We start from the raw sequence: 21,014 nt of genomic DNA, 5'->3' as shown, positions 1-21,014 counted from the left end.
ACCTAGATTACTACCGAGCGTTTTATAAGCCGGATTTCATCCCTAGAAGTATTCTTACTAGTTAAGTTTAGAATACTATAAAACTAGTAAGTTATAAATTATCCGGAATAATATAGCTACACCTAAGATAGTACTAGAAATCCTTAACTAACTAATAAGAGCGATCGAGCGTAACTAGTCTACTAATACCAATAAGAAGAAACCTCCTTAACTATATCGGTTATTAAAATCAAATAGTAAGGTTTATAACGAGAATTACTAGTAGAAGGATTATTCTTATAAATCTAACGGCTATATAACGGCGTTTATTATTTCCGACGAAGAATACGAACGCTAATAAGGCGCCGATAGTAATGATTCTACCTCGAACCGTTATTAACTAATTAATCTTAAATCCTAGTCCGAGTCCGATAAGGATAAGGATATAGATTATAACCTAAAAAACTAAGTGTAGGTACTATAAAACGTAACCGTAGTACTTACTATTAGGACGGTTACGAATAGGTTATATATTTACTATTTATTAATATAAATACCGTATTATCTATAGGTTTAGAGTCCGAGCCGTTTATTAAGAGTATCCTTCTAGTTTATAATACTACTTATAATTATATAGAGTTAGAGAAGATAAACTAGCCTCTCTCTATAGAGGTAGGTATAAGATTTTATTACTTCTAACTAGTAGAGATATTATACTATAATAATATTACCGAATAACCCCTAACTATATATATAGATATCGGATCCGGTATATCCTATATTACCCGCGAGGTTTTAGAAAAGTATTTCCTCGAAACGCAGATCCGGTAGATAGTATAAGGTATACTTAACCTTAGCGGGATTATATCTAGTAGAATAGTTACTAGTAACTAGGTATATTTAAAATTAAACCTTCTTATAACTAATAACCGCTATATATAAATCTTAAGCGAGTTCTATATCGTTCCTAAGATACCCTATAATATCGTAGTTATAAACGATATTTTATTCGCTTATAATATAGAAATAAACCTAGTATAATAGGTAACGTTTTAGGAACGCACTTAATATCTAATTCTATATCAACTACTACGTAACGTAAAACCAGAACCTATATCTACTATAACAGCCTTAATTACCTTAGCGACGTAGTTACCAAGCCGAAAACGAGTCGATTAAAATACCCGCCGATAACCGCCGACAATAGAGGTAAAACCTATACGTAAGAGTTAGTAACGGAGGCAAATACCGGTATTTACTACTTAATTAGTAACTATAAAACCTAGCTAGAAGTAAAACTTAAGTATTTTAACTAAGAGGATAGTCCCTAGAGAATCCTACTTATTTAAGCCCGTTACTAACTATAATCTCCTATCAGGAATATAGTAGTAAGCTCTACGTTACCTTATATCGTCTTAACCTAAAGCTATACTAGTATCGAACCTAGAAAGGTAGACTATAAAGGTACCTACCTATAAGCTAGTAGGTTATATAATATAGTATAATCTAGTATAATAAGATACTTAAGTATCTTATAAAGACATTAAGTTAGTATCCGCCTTTACGAACTAAGATTAAGAAATTACCTCTACTCCGGGTAAGGGTAAGGTATTACTATCTATATATAAGGTTTTAGCTACTAATAACTAACTTAATATTCCTTAACTATTCGAATTATAGCTAGAAGAGGAACTAGATAAAGTATAACTCAATATCTTTAATTATTAGGGTTTAGAATATAAGTAATAGATACTAGATATAATAAACTAATATTAGTAGTTATTCCGTAAGGAACTTAAACGCTTTAACGATAGTATTAAGATAGAAATCTCGTTCCTAAACGAGACTAATTTAAAAGGATTAAAGTAACTACCCTTTAACCTCTCTTATCGAGATAAATAGGCGGTTAATAAAATACTTAACCTAATACGGGAATAAGGTCTTATAAAATCTATACTACTAGGTCGTTATTCGGCTATAGTATCGCTAGCGTTTATAGTTTAGAAGAACAATAAACTACGAGTAGTTATTAACCTACGCCGAGTAAATCTTAAGCTATATCTAAACGCATATCCCTTACCGAGATAGGACGATATTCTTAAGGCGTTAGGGGGTAATACGATTTTTACCTCTCTTAACCTTATAAAGGGCTTCTTTTAGCAACCTTTAGTAAGTAAGAACTAGATAAAAACCGCGTTTATTACGCTATATCGCGGGTACGAGTTTCTTACCGTCTTAACTATAGGTCTAGGTATTATACCTAGGTTTTTCTAGTACCGGATAAAGGACCTTATAAAGTAATACCTCTAGAGTTTCGTATTAGTGTACGTAGATAATATTATTATATTCTCTAGATCGATTAAAGACTATCTTAAGCACCTTAAGTAGGTATTAGGAACTCTTAAACGTATAGATATAACTTTATCTCTTAGTAAATACTATTTCGCGTTTCTTAACGTTCAGCTTCTAGAATACTACGTTTCTAGGCTAAGTATATTAACGGCCTAAGATAAGGTTAAGGTAATTAAGAAAATAAAGTTCCCTAGCACGTTAAAGGACCTTAAGGTAGGAGTAGTATTCTTTAAGTACTATCGCAAATACGTACATAATTATATATACCTAGTTAAACTAATTAACGAGTTAAAAACCTTAGAGTATTGAACAGCTCTACGCAAAGGCTCGCTACGGAAACGGTATAGCGAAACGCATACCCTCGAAAATACAGAACTAGTCTAATAACTCCTAAAAGAGGAACGTAACCGACTTATTAAACGTGTAAAACTAGTATAAAACCTTATTAAGAACCGACTAATTAACGCTTCTATCCTAGTATACCCGGATTTCACAAAAGGATTCATTCTTTATATTAACGAGTTATTAGTATACGGGTTTAGCGTAGCTATTTATTAAATCTAAAACGAAAAAGAGGTACCTATCTACTTCCTATTACGCGCCCTATAACCTACGAAAAAGAATTACTAGGTAACTAAGCTTAAAATAGCTGCGCTAGTATAAACGTTAAGGAAGGTTCCGTATTTCTTTAATAAATATCCGTTCGAGGTAGTTATAGACTATATAGCTTTAGTTTCGTACCTATAAGGTAGTAGAAAGAAGAGACGCTTAGCGCGGTTAATAGAGTAGGTAATATTCCTTAGTACTTTCTTACTAAGAATAAAAATTACTTATTACCCTAGTAGATAGTATACTAACGCTAATAGGCTATTTTAAGTAAAAACCGAAGAAGAGATAAATAAAAACGAGAACCCAGATAATTAAGCAGCTTATAAACGAGTTCTATAGTAACTTAAGTAAATCTAAAAGAACGGGGTATACTATATAATAACCTTATAGAGTATTACGATTATATAACTATAAGAGTCTTTACTTAATAAAATTCGTAAAGAATTACTATATTATAAGAGCCTAGGTAACTACTATAAACGCCTTTAAGACCTAAAAGCTATAACCCTAGAAGCTATAGAGTAGAAAGAAAACGGGTTTATATTAAGAAATAATAACCTACTCTATTATACTAAGCGAGAGATAGATCGTATCTATATTCCGGATACACTATAAAAGGAGGTTTTCTAACTAGTGTATAATAATAACGCTTATACCGGTATTAAACGGGTATATAAAAAGGCTTAGCGAACTATATTTATATATAGTCTTAAACCTTAAATTACGAAGTATATTAGATCCTATCTATAATATTAGGTATTAAAACCTAAAAATCACCGACTATATAATAGGATACGTCCTATACCTATCCTAAAATAACCCTTTTAGGTATTAGGTATAGATTTCGTAATAAGCCTATCCGTAGTAAACGGTTTTAATACGCTACTTATAGTAACTTATAAATTCACTAAGTATATCCGGTTAGTATCTAGAAAGGATACGTAGTCGGCCGAGGAGTAGGTAAACGCATTCTATAACTAGATTATACGGTATTAATAACTATCCGAAGCAGTAATATTAAATAAAAACCTAAAGTTTACTTTTAATTTCTAGATAAGGTTGTTCTAACGCTTAAAAATCTATAGATGCGTGGCACCTAGTTGACAATTCGGCAAACACCAAACACTGAGCCTGCAAACAGAGCAGACGATGTATATCAGCACGAACACGCTCCTGATTCTTCTCTTCCACTCAACTTGCTTCTGTTCAAGCCACATCTTGTACTCCCAACTCAATTCAACATGGCAGATCCCCCTATGCGAGCAGCTGCTAAAGGTAAGTACTCTATGTCCCCATCAAAATCGAAAAAAGATGCCGAGCACCTGACACTCAACCATCATAGAAACCGTCATGCATCACCTCCTCAACAGTCCATCTCTTTCCCCATACTACGGCCCATACAATCAATCTAACCACAGCCTCATCAAACAAGAATTCGAGTACATCACCGCAGCCCTCACGAAGCGTAAGCGTGCACCTCTTTTCCTTCCTCCCTTCTCTAGCCCCTTTTCCCCACTCGATCGATCGATATACACACATACTCACCACCCAACCAGGCCCCTCCAGCCCCGACCGCCAAACAGCCTGGCCAACCTTCATAACTCTCCTCTTCAAAACCCCCGACATAGCCCTCGGCGCCCTCCGCACTGCATTATCTCGGCAGAAAGAGTCCGTCGAGCGACGGGAGATGAGTCTCATGGATGCGCATAAGACGTACTGCCGGTTCATGGTTGGGCAGCTGGCAGAGGGAGGGACTGTGGATGGGTGGGTTGGGAGTTGTGAGAGGGCGGTGGAGAGGGTGAGGGAGGAGACGAAGGATTTTGAGTTTGGTTGTGTGGTGGTGAAGGTTTTGGAGGTGTTGGTTGGGGGGTTGGAGTTTGGTGGGAGTGAGGGGAGGGAGATGTGTTTTGGGCTGTAGAGGGGAGGGTTGATGTTTGGTGATGGGTAGTAAGTGTGAATTCATTGGTCGAGTGAATGGTGGGCGCGATGATGTTGGTCCTGTGTGCTAGACAATGCATGTGTATCTGTACCTGTTCCTGCTATACAGCCTCGTCGCGCTACTGATGCCGAAGCCGTGATCGAACGCTAGGCTGAGTTCCGAACTTCACCAGGAACATCGTGCTTGAGCAAGCTCCTTCCCTTGACCTCACCTCTGGCTTGATCGAGACGTTGTCGCAGCTGAATCGGATGTCTCGCCTTCTGCAGGCGGTCGGTCTGCAGATGTTCCAGTTGCTCGATTGCGAGATCTAGAAGAAGATGTGTTGTTTCCCACGGCCTCGCAAGCTTTGCTGCGAAGCGCAAGCACTGTCGCTCCAGGTATATCTTTGGCTGTATCAATGGTCATGAGGTTCGTCCTTCACAGACTGTCTGGTCGTTCAGTAAAGGTTCACAGAGCACAAGTTCATGTCTGCTCAAACTTCAGATATCCTGGGAAGCGCCAGGGGTAAGCATATACCACCTAGCAATCGTCACATGAGCTGACAAGACATAGCCCTAGTACCGACGAGAGTCTTCAAACACGCAGAGGCTGTGGACATCGAAAACCCAAACCACAAGCGCCTTGTTGAGGTCTTTAGGAATGCGGTAGATGAGAGCCTCGATGCTGGTAAGTTGTCCACCAACCGATGTACCATCGATGAGAACCATATATGCTAACGATGCAAAGGTTACGCAGAGGAACGGCGCAAGTCTCTTTGGGTCAACTTTCTGCGCCTGTGCCGGAATTTACCTGTTTTTATGAGACAGATGATCGCGTCGAGTCGGTATGAGCATAGTATTGTGGTAGATGGGCTAGAGAGAGAGTATGACGAGGCTCATGCACGCTGGAAACAAACGGTCTTGTCCAATGAACGCGTGGACGACATCAGAGCCGTCGTGTCGAACTATGAGCAAGTTGACGAGGATCTAGCGTCAACGCGGCAGAAGTTGATGATTTACCGCGCTCATGGTATCCTCCTCGAGAAGATTCATAAGTGGCTGAACGCGGTGAAAGGGGAGGAATGTGAGACTGGCTGGAAGGATTTGATATTGTCGAGTGGTTTCGCCGAGGAACATGTTCGGACAGAGTGGCCTGGGATGATGGAGAAGGCTCCGATGTGGGACTGGGTCCAGCAAGTTTGATCGCGAATATAGAAGCTGCTGGTGACTGGAACCTCCTGAATACTTCCAAGTCCCAACGAAAGCTTCCGCCACGTGCCATATAGAGCTTTCGAGAAAAGCATCTTTGAATTTGCTTGACGTCTTGTTCAGGCCATCGTGTTTGGATTCTGGGGCCATTGTCGCGCACATTAGGCAGTGTTGTAATAGGGCCAGTGCTGTATAGCTGCCTGATGGTTTGCTGGCAAACGTATAGATAGTCAAGCATTGTGTGCCGGTGTATTACAGGTAGGTGGGCGGTTCCTTGCGCGCTGTCTGCTATCTTTCTTACTCCATCGCATACTTTCGTGGTAACATGGGATCAACAGTTGATACTTTGGTTCTCACAGCAGCTCAAGGTATGCCGTACCTATGGGCAGTGGCGGACTGCGTATTGACTCGGATCAGAATTGCTTTCTGCCAGGCTCATGCGAGAATGTACCGAGAATTACATGGATGAGGAAACGGAGACGGCCTGGAAACACCTGCATCAGGCTTTTGCTAGATTACTCACAGAATGTAAGTGGATAGCGGTCTCCAGCGTGAAACCTGACATAGCTGACCTATCAAGCACCTGGAACAGATGAGCGTAACTATATCTGGATTCAGACCCTGCTTTTTGTCCAGAGATCGCCAGTCGTCTGCAGCGACGTGGTTCCACGTTTGATACGTCGACACGAGGAAGAGTTCGACGAGTTACAGAATGAGCAAGAAGCAGCCACTGCGCAACGAATTGATGAGATGCTTGTGGAGATGAATGTCAACTCACCCAGAGATATTCTGCAGGAGATTCGCACGTCATCCCACCGCATCCTACGCAGATTCCAAGGGCAGGTAGTGTCTCATCGCATCTTCAGGGTTCTGCTTGAGCTTGTCCACAAATGGTTGTCGGCTGAAGCTGAAGCCGAGAAACGAAGAACACGGAGAGCTCTTATTCGACTGAAAGAATGCTCCGATGAGTATGTGAAGAGCCAGCCGGAGTTCAGCATCGCTAGAGATCTAGGATGGTGGGACTTGGCGGGCCTTCCTCCTGCAGACGACGATGACGATCTGCTTCAGGAAAGGATTGTAGAAAGGCCATTGGTCATCTTGTGAGGTTGCCACGAAAGTCGTGATAGTGGCTGGTAAGCTGCCGGAAACACTTCCAGCAGTAGCTCCCTTCAAATGCTGTATTTGGTTGTTGCATCGTGGCTGTATGCCCGTCCATTACGAGATTGCCAGCGTTAACGCCATTGCTTTCGTCGATTGTACAACAAAATGAGATCAATGTTGGGCTGACGGCCCTCTTCAAAGTTCTCATCAAGCGGCATTTCCCTTTCCCTTCTTCTTCGCAGCTTTGGCCTTCTCCTTGGCCTTCTTCTTGTCTCGCTTCCTCAAGCCTTCCATACCCTTCTTACAGACGTCGGCATATTTGGTGTAGAAGCTTTCGAGATCAGAAGTCTCCACAACGGTAGCTAGTTTGATCTTTTGCTTGGGTGTATGCTTTTGTGTCTTGGAGACTTTGGCATTTGGTCTAGTTTTTGGTTTAGATGAGCTCGCACCGTTGGTGGCACGAATGAGAACTTGGGACGAAGGCGTGGACTCGTCCGAAGCTGGCATAGGCTTCTGTGTCAGGAAGACGGAGCCATGACCTGAGGTCGAGGTTGATGAGAGTAACGTTCCTAGAGATGTGAGAAACTGTATTAGCGTTAGTATAGATCTTAACCACTGTTCATAGCTTACTGACCTCATCATTGCCCAGCCGCTCTTGAGGCATAGTGTGTAGCGTCTAGAAGTATGGTTGGTGGTAAAATGGGAATCCTACCTACGCGCGATACTCTCCGTAACAGAACAACCACACGCAGTGCGGGCGTCTTTTGCGGTAGTGTGTGGGACTTTAGACAAGGACGCTAGCAGATCAGATAAGCTCCAGATCTAAAAGCCGCAATCTCCGACCGCGAGAATCAAAGAATTTCTGGACTCCGGGCGTTGCGCTCTGTTAGCCCCAAGCACAAACTGTATCGTGACTGCCAATCTTGCGAGATAATGGGACGAGTTTGAATCGGAAAAGTGTCATGATGATCTAGCTGTGAGCCCTCAAAAAGCCAACTTGTTCGGTTGGATATGTCGCGACCAAAGTCTCAGCGGAAAGGACCGCAGCTGCCGCTCGCTTTACAGCAGAAATTAGGACTGCCGCAAAACAACAAAAGGCAGAGAACGCAGATCTCGGACCGTAAGCAGAAGAGGCAGGAGGATAGGAGGAGGCCTCAAGCCCCACCAAGGCAAGACCGACCCGCGAAGCCAGGACTGCACCATGGCTACAAGAAGGCTACCGTCGTTGCACAACAGGATATTGAGGCCGAGATAAGTGACGATGAGGAGGAGAGCTTCGGTGAAGACGATCTGGAGGACCTAGAAGAGCCAGAGTTCTTGCAGCAACCTGTGTCAATGAAGAAGTTTGAGAAGCGAGTGCCTACCCAAAGAAGCCCAACACCGTCAGCATCGCCCTCACCTGCTCCCTCTCTGGACGATGATTCGGATTCTCTATCCCGCGGCTCTCGTGAGTACTCGCCCGAGATTGTGCTAGATGCAGGCTCAAGGACGTTTAAGGATAAGCAGGCCGAGGAAGATGAAGAGATTCTAGCCCTGGAGAAGAAGCTGGGCATGAAGAGTAAGCAGAAGAAACAAGTCTTCGATGACGGATATGATGATATACTCGGCGAATTGGACGATGTTGTTGATTCCAAGAAGCGGAAAAGAGAGGGAAGAGACTGGCTGGAGCAAAAGAGACGGAAGGTCCAGGGGCCCGAAGAAGAGGCTGAAGAGGTCGATATGGACGGGGTATCAGCATCTGAAGTTGACGATCCGGAAGATGGAGGTGACTCTTTTGAAGGATTCGAGGAGGAGGCTGGGAGCGACACATCGTCTGCGAGATCAGAGCCCGCCAAGAAAAAGACACGAGAGAATCCATACATTGCACCAGCACCAGTCAATGGCACATCTACAGAGAAATACATTCCGCCATCTAGACGAAAGCCTCCTGAAACAGACACAGCAAAGCTCGAGAAGCTCCGTCGACAGGCCCAAGGTTCTCTCAACAAGCTCTCCGAAGCAAACATAATCTCCATAGTCGACGAATTCGACAAGCTCTACCAGACCAATCCACGACAGGACGTCAACACAGTCCTAATCGACCTACTCCTCACATCCTTCAGTGACACATCAGCCCTCCAAAACACCTTCATCATCCTCCACGCCGCATTCATAACAGCCCTTTACAAGATCCTCGGTCCAGACTTTGGCGCCGAGATAATCAGCAAGCTCGTAGAGACATTCGATCGATTCCACACCAATCCCGCCGTTACCGGCAAAGAAAGTCTAAACCTCACATCCCTCCTCGCCAACCTCTTCACATTCGGCGTCGTCACCTCCTCCCTAGTGTACGACCACATCCGTCTCCTCCTCTCCTCCTTCAGCGAGCACAGCGCCGAGCTCCTCCTCCGAACAATGCGCGATTGCGGTCCCCAACTCCGCTCCGACGACCCAACGGCCCTAAAGGGAATAGTCCAAATGATGAACGAAGTCACAGCACGTATGACTTCCAACGACCAACCCATAAACATCCGTACCCGCGTAATGATGGACACAATCACCGACCTCAAAAACAACAAAATCCGGCAAGCAACAAATGCAGCAGGCGCAACAGGCGAGCATCTTACGCGCATGAGGAAGGCGCTAGGGACCCTGAACACCCGCCAACTTCGCGCCACGGAACCACTAGGGATCACCCGCTCCGATATCCTCAACAGCGATAAAAAGGGGAAGTGGTGGCTCGTTGGCGCTTCCTGGAAAGGCAACGGCCAACATCATCAGCAAGCCGTCCAACCTCAGCCATCATCAAATCCAACCACGATCACATCCACCACCCCCAACAAACCACCACCCAACGACCCTACCGACCTCTCCATAGACTACCCCTCCCTCTTCACAACTCTCCACCTCCCAACCCCAATCCACCGCGCAATCTTCACAGCCCTCACCTCCGCCGAAGATCCCACCGACGCCCTCGCGCGCATCTCAAAGCTCCGTCTCACACGTAAACAAGAACTCGAGATTGCACCTGTAATACTCCGTGCTGTGAGGGCGGAGCAGACATATAACCCGTACTACGGTGTGCTGAGTAAGTCGTTGCTGAGGGAGAGGAGGTATAAGATGAGTTTTGGGATTGCACTGTGGAAGTTCTTTGGGGTTATTGGGGAAAGACAAGACGAGGATGAGGACGATGACGATGAGATGGTTTCAAGGGGTGACGATGTATCTGCATCTGAGATCGCGAATGTGGCGAGGATGTACGCTTACCTCGTGTCTCGTGGCTGCTTAAAACTCGATGTGCTGAAGACACTGAATATTGGGTTCACGGGGGAGAATGCGACTTTGTTTCTGGAGGTGTTGTTTGTTGCATTGTTGACCGACAGCAAGGACAAAGTCGCCGAGCACAAGGCCGTGGAGTTGTTTTCTGGCGTTGAGGCAAGGCAAGCGAAAGCTGTGGGATTCTTCTTGAGGAAGGTCGTCAGAGGGAGCGACCTTGTTGCTGGAAAGAAGGAGAGGGAGAAGGTGAAGAAGGGTGTCAAGATGGCGGTTGCGGCTTTGGCGGCGCTGGAAAGGGACGGTGATGACATGGAAGGGGAATGATGTGTTATGATATGATACCCATTTGTTGTGCAGGCACTCAAGCCACTACTATGAGCTCTCGTTGTTTGCTGTCTTTTGCCAGCTTGTTGAATGTGCTCCCCATCCTATGTTCAATCTTTGTTCCGAATCGTATCTGCTCACAAGCACTTTAACATCACACTACCTTCACTCCAACCTCATTTGTCCCAGGTCCGATCCGACTCGACCAGCACGAAGGCCTGGTGCCACTGACGAGTCCCGGCGGGTTGGTTCGCTGACTTTTATGGCGACGCCATCGTCATGGATAGTGATTGGGTGGTGAGTTGCGCAGTCAGAATGAGTCATCAGGGCGAGGAGATAGACATAATATATGCACGAGCAGCCTGCGCGAATTGAATCACGTGATTTTCGGGGTCTTGTTATCTCCTTCGAGGGCTCTACATCCGCGCCAAACATCCATCGCCCGGACATCTTTATAAGATTTCCGGAACAACTGTGAGGCATGTAATGAGTATAGTAGCGATCATTCAGGTGAACAACAGCGCTATTGTGTCGCTATGTAGATGTATGAGGGGGGCCCCATGAAGCGGCATCGAGCAAGTTGCTCGGTAACGGATTGACTGACGTTACAGTGACGAGAAGAGGATGCACGTTTAGGAACGCAGCAGGGATCCTGTTGCGCACATGTACATGTGCAGGTGTCGATATATCGAAATATAGTGACGGTGTCAGAAAGGACACCGGGTTGTCTTCATTTAGATTGCACGTTTCCCCACTCCACCACTACCTTAACACCCCTGGATGCACCACAATACTTTGGAACACAAGTCATCCAACGTCTGGGCATTGCTCACACGTCATATCGCAATCCCGCAGTCCATCACAACGTTCTGCCCTGTCATGCTCTTACCCATCACCAGTGTCTTCACCTGCTCGGCAACATCCTCAACTGTAGCAAGGCTCTTCCCAACTGCCTTCTCAGTCGTAGCCTTTACCTTGTTTTCAGGGAACTTCTGGCCCCACTCCGTCATCATGAGACCAGGGCTGACGCTGTTACATCTTATCTTTGGTCCACAGATCGTCGCAAGCCCCTTCATAAGATGTATCTGCGCCGCCTTCGTCACAGCATACGGCAAACTACTCCCACTAGGCCGCACACCAGCCAACGACGCAACGGTGACAAACGACCCGCCGCCCTCCGACGCCTCGAGATGTGGTTTAGCGGCATATAACAGCCACAAGTGACTCTTAACATTGAGGTTGAAGCATCTATCCCAGTCGTCCTCTACCACCTGGTCATCGATGTCGAAGAAGTTTGTGACACGAGTCCAGCCCTGATTGCTGACTACAACGTCTAACCTGCCCATCTTTTCCACTGTTTCTTTGACGAGCCGTTGGATCTCGGAGCGCTGGGAGAGGTCTGCTTGGATTGAGGCGAAACGTGGTGAGGATGAGGAGGACGAGGAGTATGTGGGTTGGATTGCTTCGGCGTCTTTGATTAGGGCGTCTGCTTTCTCGGGCCGGGAGTAGTAGTTTACTACGACGCGGAAGTTTGGTGAGAGAGCTCTGACGCAGGCTGCGCCGAGGCCGGCGGAGGAGGCGGTGACGAGAGCGACTTTGGTTGCCATGTTGACGGTTTTCTCCTGGAGATTGAAGTCTGTGGACGTATGTGTTCGAGAAAAGCAACAATGCTTGACAAGAACAACTCGGTGTATTTGTGTACTTATCTGTAGCTCCGACTTGTTCTTTCGGAGTACCCCAGGCGCAGTCCAGCCGCAGTGGAACTTACCGAATCCTTGCAAGTGCGGGGGAATTCCACGCTCCCAGACCTGGAAGGTGCCGATGCAATTTGAGTGCGCCCGTAACTCTTTGTAGTTGCAAGCAAAACCGATGGGCTCGTGTCTCCAGGAACATGAAAATCACTTGTTTGCAGGCTGCATGAACTTTGCAAACCAGTCCGAAAGCTCATGCATATCGTCCAGACGTACGACTGCCGACACGTACTGATCCGGCCGAGCAACGACAATGCAGCCACGTTGTGGATGGATGCCCAAAGTTTCGTAGACATGACCGTGACCCCAGTTCCAACTCTCATCATCGAAGAAGATCTTGTGAAGATTCGTGATTGGCATGTCATGCAGCTTCGGCTTGAAAGTACCATGGATTTGATCAAACTCGATGGCTTTTCTGTCGCCACGGAGCACGACTAACGTTTCAAAGATCGAGTCGGTTGCCATCCCAGCAGGAGTGAACCTTTTCAGCAGACCTTTCTCAGACATCAGGTCTTCGCCAAGCTGGTCTAGTATTGGCAAAGTCTCTTCGTCGTCGACACCACCCGCGAAGACGAGGATGCGCCATCTTCCATCAGATTGCAACAGCTTCAGAAGTGGGAACGGCTTCGAGTCGCTCATTCGGACGACTTGTGCACTTAGCATTCTCTCGCCGATAATGACCTTCTTTGCCAAATCTTGGTTTGAAATGCTTCTGGCAACGAGATCCGAGTCTTGATAGTTGGCCGCCATGCCAGCGGTGAAGATGCCCCCTTGGACGAAAGCCTGGTTGAACTCCTCTGGAGTGGGCTTCTTCCCGTCTTCTTTTGGCTCAGAGGAGAACAGCTTCGCCCAGTATCGGTCGAAGTCGATGAGCTGTTGAGCATACTGATGTCTTTCTTGAATGTAAGTTTGCAGAATGCTTTCATCTGCTTGGCCCATAAACAGCGCGCCCAGCTTCCAACCAATGTTGTACCCATCCTGCAAGCTCGCGTTCATGCCCTGTCCAGCCTTTGGGCTATGCGTGTGGCAAGCATCACCCGCTAGGAAGATGTGACCACTTTCATCCACCATAGACTTGGCCACTCTCTGACCAATCGAGTATGCCGACCACCATTTCGTAGCACAGAAGTCCATGCTGTATGGCCAGAAGATCTCCTTTGCTTTTTCCTGAAGGTCTTCAAGCTTGACACTCTTTGGGTCCGTCCCATGCGGCAGCTCAAAGTACATGCGTATCATCGTGTCGCCTTCGCGAGGTATTATGATCAAAGTACCTACCTCAGAATGAATAGTGCACTTTTTGCGAAAATCTGGAAAGTTGGTGCGAGGAAAGACATCCATAACACCCCATACTGCGTTGCTGCTGTCGCCTTCCATGGGAATCTGCAAGGAGCGCCGGACCTGAGAATGAGCGCCATCGCCTCCTAGAACGTACTTGGCTTTGACGCTTTTCTTGTTGCCCTGCTTCTCCGCAGTCACAGTGACTGGGTGAAGCTCATTGCCGTCTTTATTGACCTCGACGCCAGCTACTTTCCATCCATAGTCCACATCTTGTCCGCTCAGCGCTTTCATTTTCTCAAGCATCAGGCCATTTATCCGAGCCTGGTTGAGGATCAGATGTGGCTGATGACTAAGGTTTGGCTGCACATCGGCAGCTCTTCCAGTGCGGACAATCTTCTTCCTGTTTTGCTTTTCTGATGTGACGCCATTTGCAGCCGGTTCAGATTGGTCTACAGCCCAAAACGAGACCTCATTGACCCAGTAACCCTCATTCTTCAATATATGGTCCAGCCCGAATGATTCATATATTTCGACCGTACGGCACTGTACACCGTCTGCTTGACCAACTTGTAATGGACCGTCTCGGGAGTCGAGTATGCGGTATGTGATGGGCCGGGAAGTTGTATGTTTGGGCGCACCATTGGCTTGCGCATCAGGTGTTCCACCGAATCTGTGGTTGTAAATAGCCAGCCAAAGAGCACAAGCAAGACCAGCACTACCCGAGCCACAGATGAGCACGTCGACGGATTCTTCCGCCATGGTGTCACTCATACTGCTGTAACCTTCTTGTTGTTATTTTGGCTATTTGGTCGTTCTAAGTGTTCGCGATAAGTCTCGAGAGTCTATGAGGGACGCCAACGGGTGTTCGTAATACTGTGATATCTTCCAAGCTCTTGCATCATTGCTACCATACGACTATTTATGCTGATTTGCCATCTTCTCTTTCGTTCGCGAGTGTTCAGTAGTCACTTCGTCCGCGCTTTGCGAAGCCTGATGATGCCGTAGGCGGGAGTGGTGCCGCTCATGTCAAAATTACCGTACAACCGCGGGTACAGACGAACGGTAGATCGTTTCGGAGACCAGGCAAACCTCTCCCATTGGTTGCGGTTTCAAGCATCTCGGCTCTTCTATGCTTGTAGGACCGACGGGTAGAACGTGTGTACTACTGTATGTAGACAATCCTTCGATGGAACAACCAAGATACTATGTCCAAATAGCCTGTACAACTTCGTCCCTCTCATCGAGGCAGACGCAACTACGTTGTTAGGTCTAGGGTTCGGTCAATCATCTTGCTTAGTGTCTGAGCATGCCCTGCACTGTTTCAATCGGTCAGCTTGTTCGCAGAATTAATCCCGGTCTGGTCATCGCTGTGAATAGTGGACGCAGATGTCATGATAAGGCGACAGGTAGCGCAAACCAGCGCGCCGCAGCTCTTTGCGCAGACGGTTCAGAATTCGAAGCGAGGCAAGCAGCTTAGAGCTGATGCATCACGTCTCACTGTTGGGGGTCATCGAGGACAAAAGTTACGGCACCCACGACTTCAGACAACGCCATAAGAACGACTGCGATAGCAACTTCCCTGGAAGCAAGACGGCTATGGTACGAAGTGAAAGGGCCAAACTTGGGCTAAGATTAAGCAATTTCGCCTGACTTGCTGTTTATTTTCGTCCACATCTGCGGTCCTTTGCGGTACGACGATCCTACTTCTCGTCGGTATTTACATTTTGATGGTCAGAATAGGACGTTCGAGATCATGTCGCTGATCGAGGATCGATTCATGGGCTCTGGACCTATTGTCCGCTTCGCTGATGGGATGTCCACCGGGAGCACCCCAATCTCCTATCCAAAGCTTGACTGCGGGCGGAATACTGATCCCACAACCCAGATCAATCCGAGATTCAGCGACACTTTTCTACCTGTTGTACCTCCTGTCTGGCCAGCGCATTAATTCTTACAGAGAGAGCATCGAGTGGACCCACGACCTTGATACTCCAGCTCGAGACGTACTGACAACATAGAAAGCTCAGGTCTGTCACCGTAACGGCGTCCCCCACATCCGTGGAGATGTTAAGGCCTCAAAGCGATGCATGCCGAGACTGGTTGAAACACATATATCACTGTGTACAGCCAGTACGAAAACCTATCATCTCTGATTGTTCGGTATGCGAACAATCTGAACACTACTGCAGCACTCATGAGCCCCAACACTGCTGCAAGGGACGACAGTCGAACGGTCTTGTCGATACTCGAAGATGCGCTCTTTGATGAGTAGGTACTGACCCCTGTTAGTACGTCTAACACCCTTCGGCCAAAAACATACCTGCGATACGAGAACACCAGCTGAGATGTAAATTCGGGCTAATCCCAGTTAATACTCCCTCTTGAACGGACATTGAAAACCTTACCTGGCAGGTCTCCCATGAGTATCGGAGTAGTCCTCCGACCTTGAGCTTTATCTCCCGGCACATCTCGCAAGTCTTGAAGAGGAATTGGCCAGCACATATACAAGGTGATGTACTTCACCCATCCCCAACCCATTTCAGCCGACGCACCTCCGATGGTCCAAGCTGCCATGCGTTGTGCAATACATCCAGCGCCCATGCATCCGTCCTTTGTAGGACCGAAGTTGGAGAAGCCGAGGAAGTTGTGCGCGGTCGTGGTCAATATCCACAAAACTGTCCACTTCTCAACGCCGAGCAGGTATGAATATGCCAAATATACGATGGTCAAGACTACCCAGCGGAGCTTGGCTGCATCCAAAGAAGTCAACCCGGACGCAATCGGCCGGTCGGGCTTATTGATTTTATCTTCTTTGACACCATCTATCTGATTTGCTACCACAAAGGTATACAGATAGAGATAGCCATATATGAAGGCCACTGCCTGCCGTTAGCCCAGTCTTCATTTAAGTTCAGGCAATTACCTACGAGCAGTCTGGACGACGATCTCGTCGCGTGGTGCCGATCTATACAGCAACGACGCGATCGTGAACGTGGGCACGGGAAGCAGACCGGTACCAAGATCTCTTCTCACGAAGCCATAACAGACAAGCGCTTCCTTCTTCAGCGTCGACAGCATTGTGCTGATTCCGCTGCATTTGAGCAACAATGAACCATATAGCCACTTCTAAGAGCACGCTTTATAGACCAGCGATCTGAGTTTCTTCTTCCGGGAGGACGTCCATGAAAGGAAGTGTTCTGTCATCCTGGTTCGGTTGCGATTGTGTTAAGGTGAGCTCTTCTCGAAGGATTGCCTCGGAGTGACGACCGATACGCTGTCATCTCGCAGATTCTCAGATGATGAAGCCGTTGCCAATTAAGTAGCCCCATTGCCTAGCTCGTGCGACGAAGGAAGGAAAGCGTGAGCGCATGTGGCTCCCAAGTCGACGTTAGCATGTGTGCCACTGTCGAACTATGTAACCATACGAACAACTAGTTGCCAATTGACAGCTGTGATCACGCGTCAATCTCCGCTAGAGTAAATAATCCCAGACCTCTAAAGTCGCCAATTATGAGATGACTGCGATCCTGCATGCGTATGCTGGCTCCCACGCTAACTCAATCGAGCTTGAACATGCCTCATGAAGCTTATCCATGCTTAATTTTCAGCCTCTGTATTCTCCCTTCGATGTTCCAGGTTTCTGGAGCCAATACGATATGGTGACTTTGAGCTGCGGCAAATGGCAGGTGCCACCAAGCGCATGCCGCATCTGTTTCTTGCTGCGATGAAGGTGACACGGCGGCAGGTGTGTCTGCTGATAACGCTTAACCGGCATAGACCTTTCATCACGTCCACTTATTACCTCGAACTCCTTCTGCTGTATTCATAAATCCTTCTCTCCCTTGTACTTTGCTCTTACACCCTTTACTATAAGTATCAGTATCTTTCAGGCCATGGACAAGCGCATCGAAGCGCATAGCAGTGACCCTGAGGAAGGTTCTCGTCACCTTCACCCAAGTTCTTCCATACCTCTAGACCAGGTACCAAAGAGCAGATGGGAGCGCTCATGGCCTACGATTGCCTGCGGTGCAGGTCTGTTCAGTGACGGTACCTGAAGCTCTGTCCCACTTTCGTTGAGAGCCATCGCTGACACAAGGATTCTACAGGCTACGTGCAATCTGTGAGTCCGTCGGACACCAACCCTACTGGACGGAAGCTGAGTATCACAGGTCATCGGTTCAGTCAACACAATTCTGGGGCAGATATACGGTAAGGCGTTCACGAACTCACCCCAACGCAAGAATGTCAACGCTATCGCCTTCGCCGGCACGGTCGTTGGTCAACTAGTCTTTGGCGTCCTCTCCGATTACTGGTCCCGGAAGAACTCCCTCCTTATTTCGACGATCATCCTCATCATCTTTTCGGCATTGCCCGCAGGAGCATATGGAGCAGGTGGCACACTCGGTGGAATGCTCGCTGCGCTGACTGCATACCGCTTTCTGGTTGGGATCGGCGTGGGAGGAGAATATCCTGCTGGCAGTGTTGGTGCAGCAGAAAGCTCCGCCGAACTTAAAACGAGGCCATCGCAACCGATGGTTCATCTTCTTCACCAATTTTCAGATCGACCTCGGATTCGTCTCTGGCACTTTGGTGCCAATGATCTGCGTCCTGATCTTCACCGACAATCACCTCCGAGCTGCGTGGCGGGTAGCGCTTGGACTTGCCGTGGTTCCCCCCTGAGTCTGCTATGGCTTCGAATCAAGCTCAAAGAACCTGAAGAGTACAATCGACAAAGGATGACGACGTACCCATACATGCTCATCATCAAGTTCTACTGGTTCCGCCTGCTGGTGGTGTCAATCATCTGGTTCATTTACGACTTTTTGACATACTCCTTCGGCATATACAGTAGCTCTTGGATTTACCTCATCCTCGGCGACAGCTATCCACTCTGGGTCAGCCTTGGCTGGTCGACCCTCATTAACGCTTTCTACATTCCGGGAGCTTTCATTGGAGCATTCACGAGCGATTGGATCGGACCCAAGTATGCGCTCGTCGCAGGTGTCACAGCTCAGGGGGTCGTCGGCTTCATCATGTCAGGACTTTATGGCTATCTCAACACTCCCGCACATGTCGCTGGCTTCGTCGTTGTCTATGGTATCTTCTTAGCTGTCGGAGAGATCGGTCCTGGAGACAACATCGGCCTCGTGGCCTCCAAAACCTGCGCTACAGCCATTCGAGGACAGTACTATGGCATTGCCGCTGCAATGGGAAAGATCGGGGCTTTCGTTGGTACGGAAACCGAAGAACTGTTTAGCACTCAAGGTCATTGCTAACTCGTCTCAGGCTCTTATGTCTTTCCCATCATACAGGCTGCAGCCGGTGACGACAAGGTCAAGGCTGGGCAATACCCGTTCTATGTGTCGAGCTCATTGTGCTTCTTCTCTGCCGCCATCGCCTTATTCTTGCTACCCAATATCGGTCAGGACACAATTGAGGAGGAAGACATCAAGTTCAGAGCGTATCTTGAGGAAAATGGGTTCGATACATCAACCATGGGCAGCAAGGAGTTCAGGGAAGCTAACGTGGTTGACCATGAACCCAAGCTCGATCACTAAGGGAATACAAGACACCTTGAAGCTAAGATGGGCCTATTGGAAAGTCTATGAATCTACCTAAGCAGCAAACTTCGTCTTGTTCTCCTCGCCAGCCTCCTTCGCAATCTTCTTGAGCTCACTCTCATCCCTCTCGTCGAAGATGTCCACACCCCATCGTGCAGGGAAGTTGAACCTCTTATGCCTCTCAAGAGCATCCAACCTCTTCATGGCGTCCTCAGGCAGTTCCTTATCCTGGAAGTTGCTGATAATTCTCTTCTCAGTCACACTCTTGGGCAACACAACCCAACCCCTCTGCACACCCCAGCTGACCAATATCTGACCACGATCCATATCAAGCTCCTTCGCCAAAGCATGAACCTCCGGGTCATCCAACGTCATCGGTTCACCAGTCTGGTTATTGCCAAGCGGCGAGTAAGCCTCAAGCAGAATACCCTCCTGCTTGCAGAACGCCGCCAAATCCGGTTGCGTCAGGTAAGGATGAATCTCAATCTGGTTGACCGCGGGCTTAACCTTACAGCTCGCCAGCGTCTCCTTCAGCCTCTTCACATTATAGTTACTAACACCAATCGCCTTCGTCTTCCCAGTAGCCAAGAGCTTCTCCATAAATCCCCAAACCTTCGTAATATCAGTATGATCAGCCTTGAACACCCCAGCGTCATCAAGCGGGAACCACTTCTCACCCCTCGCGAACTTAACAGGCCAGTGAACGAGGTACAGATCGACATAATCCACACCCAGATCCTTCAGTGACTTATTCAAGCCCGCCTCGGCATCCTCATAATTGTCATGCTTGGTGTTCCACAGCTTCGTGGTGATGAAGATCTGGTCGCGGGGCACGCCGGACTTCTTGATGCCGGCGCCGACTTCGGTTTCGTTCCGGTAGATGGCGGCGCAGTCGATGTGGCGGTAGCCGGACTTTAGGGCTGTCTCGACGGCTTGCTCGACTTCTTTGGGGGCTGCTTGCCAGGTTCCGAAGCCGACGGCGGGGATTTTGGCGCCGGTGTTGAGGGTGAAGGTACGGTTGAGGGCCATGGTGGCGGGTTGGTTGGTGTGGATCGGTCAGTCAGGGGATAGGTCTGAGCACACCGGCGTATTTGTTCGAAGTCGATTTTAGGGCTAAAGTAACAGGGACTGGAATGCCACTGAATGAGTGACTACGAAGTCGCGATCAAGAATCTTCCAAGGTATGAATTGCAGAGTAAGATATGGGAGAGAAGCGACTACAGGACTGGCGACTTCTGGCTGATATACGACCGCTTACCTCTGCCGTCATGGCTTTTGCTGCTTCTGACCCTCTCGAAGCCCGACTATGGATGCCGCTAGATACCTTTCTCGGTTCTCTATCGGTGTTTTTGCGACATCCTTGTCTTCCATGTCGTATTCATGCTTCGATGAACAACTGGAAGTGGTATCTCAGCCGGCTAAATTCAGTGGGTAGACGTGGGGCAGAGGAGAATCTGGAGGGGCATTTTGGGGCGATTTAGCTTTGAATTGTTGCCAAGGCGCTTGCGGAGAGCCTCCGAGGTCAGTTCCGTGTTCCGTCAAGAGGAGGGTTGTTCCTTCCGTCTGCCGTCGGAAAGTCCTCAATCGTTCCTTCCTCTCCTCTTATCGCCATTATTATGATGAGCAAATGCCAGGTGCGTTCCGTCTCCATGCTGCTTCCGACGATGCTGAGCCGCTG

The 21,014-nt window shown here is 47.6% G+C and overlaps 10 protein-coding genes across 10 annotated transcripts; 5 read left to right on the top strand and 5 right to left on the bottom strand.

Annotated features, from left to right (window-relative positions):
- Positions 1-4,181: 4,181 nt before the first annotated feature.
- Positions 4,182-4,858, top strand: PMZ80_004860 (uncharacterized protein; the record flags this gene model as incomplete). Its single annotated transcript, XM_064873283.1, has 3 exons — positions 4,182-4,215; positions 4,283-4,405; positions 4,497-4,858. 3 exons carry the CDS (start codon positions 4,182-4,184, stop codon positions 4,856-4,858), a joined length of 519 nt encoding a protein of 172 aa, XP_064730387.1.
- A 485-nt stretch (positions 4,859-5,343) lies between these two features.
- Positions 5,344-6,060, top strand: PMZ80_004859 (uncharacterized protein; the record flags this gene model as incomplete). The annotated part of the gene is made up of 3 exons (XM_064873282.1): positions 5,344-5,383; positions 5,432-5,545; positions 5,606-6,060. The coding sequence occupies 3 exons, from the start codon at positions 5,344-5,346 to the stop codon at positions 6,058-6,060; spliced, it is 609 nt and encodes a 202-aa protein (XP_064730386.1).
- Positions 6,061-6,391: 331 nt separating this feature from the next.
- Positions 6,392-7,170, top strand: PMZ80_004858 (uncharacterized protein; the record flags this gene model as incomplete). Its single annotated transcript, XM_064873281.1, has 3 exons — positions 6,392-6,434; positions 6,484-6,594; positions 6,647-7,170. The coding sequence occupies 3 exons, from the start codon at positions 6,392-6,394 to the stop codon at positions 7,168-7,170; spliced, it is 678 nt and encodes a 225-aa protein (XP_064730385.1).
- A 204-nt stretch (positions 7,171-7,374) lies between these two features.
- On the bottom strand, positions 7,375-7,831 carry PMZ80_004857 (uncharacterized protein; the record flags this gene model as incomplete). The annotated part of the gene is made up of 2 exons (XM_064873280.1): positions 7,375-7,752; positions 7,802-7,831. 2 exons carry the CDS (start codon positions 7,829-7,831, stop codon positions 7,375-7,377), a joined length of 408 nt encoding a protein of 135 aa, XP_064730384.1.
- Positions 7,832-8,178: 347 nt separating this feature from the next.
- Positions 8,179-10,746, top strand: SGD1 (suppressor of glycerol defect; the record flags this gene model as incomplete). Its single annotated transcript, XM_064873279.1, has 1 exon — positions 8,179-10,746. One exon carries the CDS (start codon positions 8,179-8,181, stop codon positions 10,744-10,746), a length of 2,568 nt encoding a protein of 855 aa, XP_064730383.1.
- Positions 10,747-11,582: 836 nt separating this feature from the next.
- PMZ80_004855 (uncharacterized protein) lies at positions 11,583-12,353 on the bottom strand (the record flags this gene model as incomplete). The annotated part of the gene is made up of 1 exon (XM_064873278.1): positions 11,583-12,353. The coding sequence occupies one exon, from the start codon at positions 12,351-12,353 to the stop codon at positions 11,583-11,585; it is 771 nt and encodes a 256-aa protein (XP_064730382.1).
- A 291-nt stretch (positions 12,354-12,644) lies between these two features.
- Positions 12,645-14,534, bottom strand: PMZ80_004854 (uncharacterized protein; the record flags this gene model as incomplete). Its single annotated transcript, XM_064873277.1, has 1 exon — positions 12,645-14,534. One exon carries the CDS (start codon positions 14,532-14,534, stop codon positions 12,645-12,647), a length of 1,890 nt encoding a protein of 629 aa, XP_064730381.1.
- Positions 14,535-15,918: 1,384 nt separating this feature from the next.
- PMZ80_004853 (uncharacterized protein) lies at positions 15,919-16,853 on the bottom strand (the record flags this gene model as incomplete). The annotated part of the gene is made up of 4 exons (XM_064873276.1): positions 15,919-16,050; positions 16,096-16,133; positions 16,181-16,654; positions 16,703-16,853. 4 exons carry the CDS (start codon positions 16,851-16,853, stop codon positions 15,919-15,921), a joined length of 795 nt encoding a protein of 264 aa, XP_064730380.1.
- Positions 16,854-17,668: 815 nt separating this feature from the next.
- GIT2 (glycerophosphoinositol permease) lies at positions 17,669-19,333 on the top strand (the record flags this gene model as incomplete). The annotated part of the gene is made up of 4 exons (XM_064873275.1): positions 17,669-17,822; positions 17,882-17,895; positions 17,945-19,007; positions 19,062-19,333. The coding sequence occupies 4 exons, from the start codon at positions 17,669-17,671 to the stop codon at positions 19,331-19,333; spliced, it is 1,503 nt and encodes a 500-aa protein (XP_064730379.1).
- Positions 19,334-19,390: 57 nt separating this feature from the next.
- Positions 19,391-20,365, bottom strand: PMZ80_004851 (uncharacterized protein; the record flags this gene model as incomplete). Its single annotated transcript, XM_064873274.1, has 1 exon — positions 19,391-20,365. The coding sequence occupies one exon, from the start codon at positions 20,363-20,365 to the stop codon at positions 19,391-19,393; it is 975 nt and encodes a 324-aa protein (XP_064730378.1).
- Positions 20,366-21,014: the final 649 nt, after the last annotated feature.

This window comes from Knufia obscura, assembly GCF_036327395.1.
Source record: "Knufia obscura strain CCFEE 5817 isolate CBS 148926 chromosome Unknown scaffold_5, whole genome shotgun sequence".
NCBI classification, from domain to species: Eukaryota; Fungi; Ascomycota; class Eurotiomycetes; order Chaetothyriales; family Trichomeriaceae; genus Knufia; species Knufia obscura.
The sequence above is the reverse complement of the archived record's forward strand: the minus strand, read 5'-3'. Positions and strand labels throughout refer to the sequence as shown.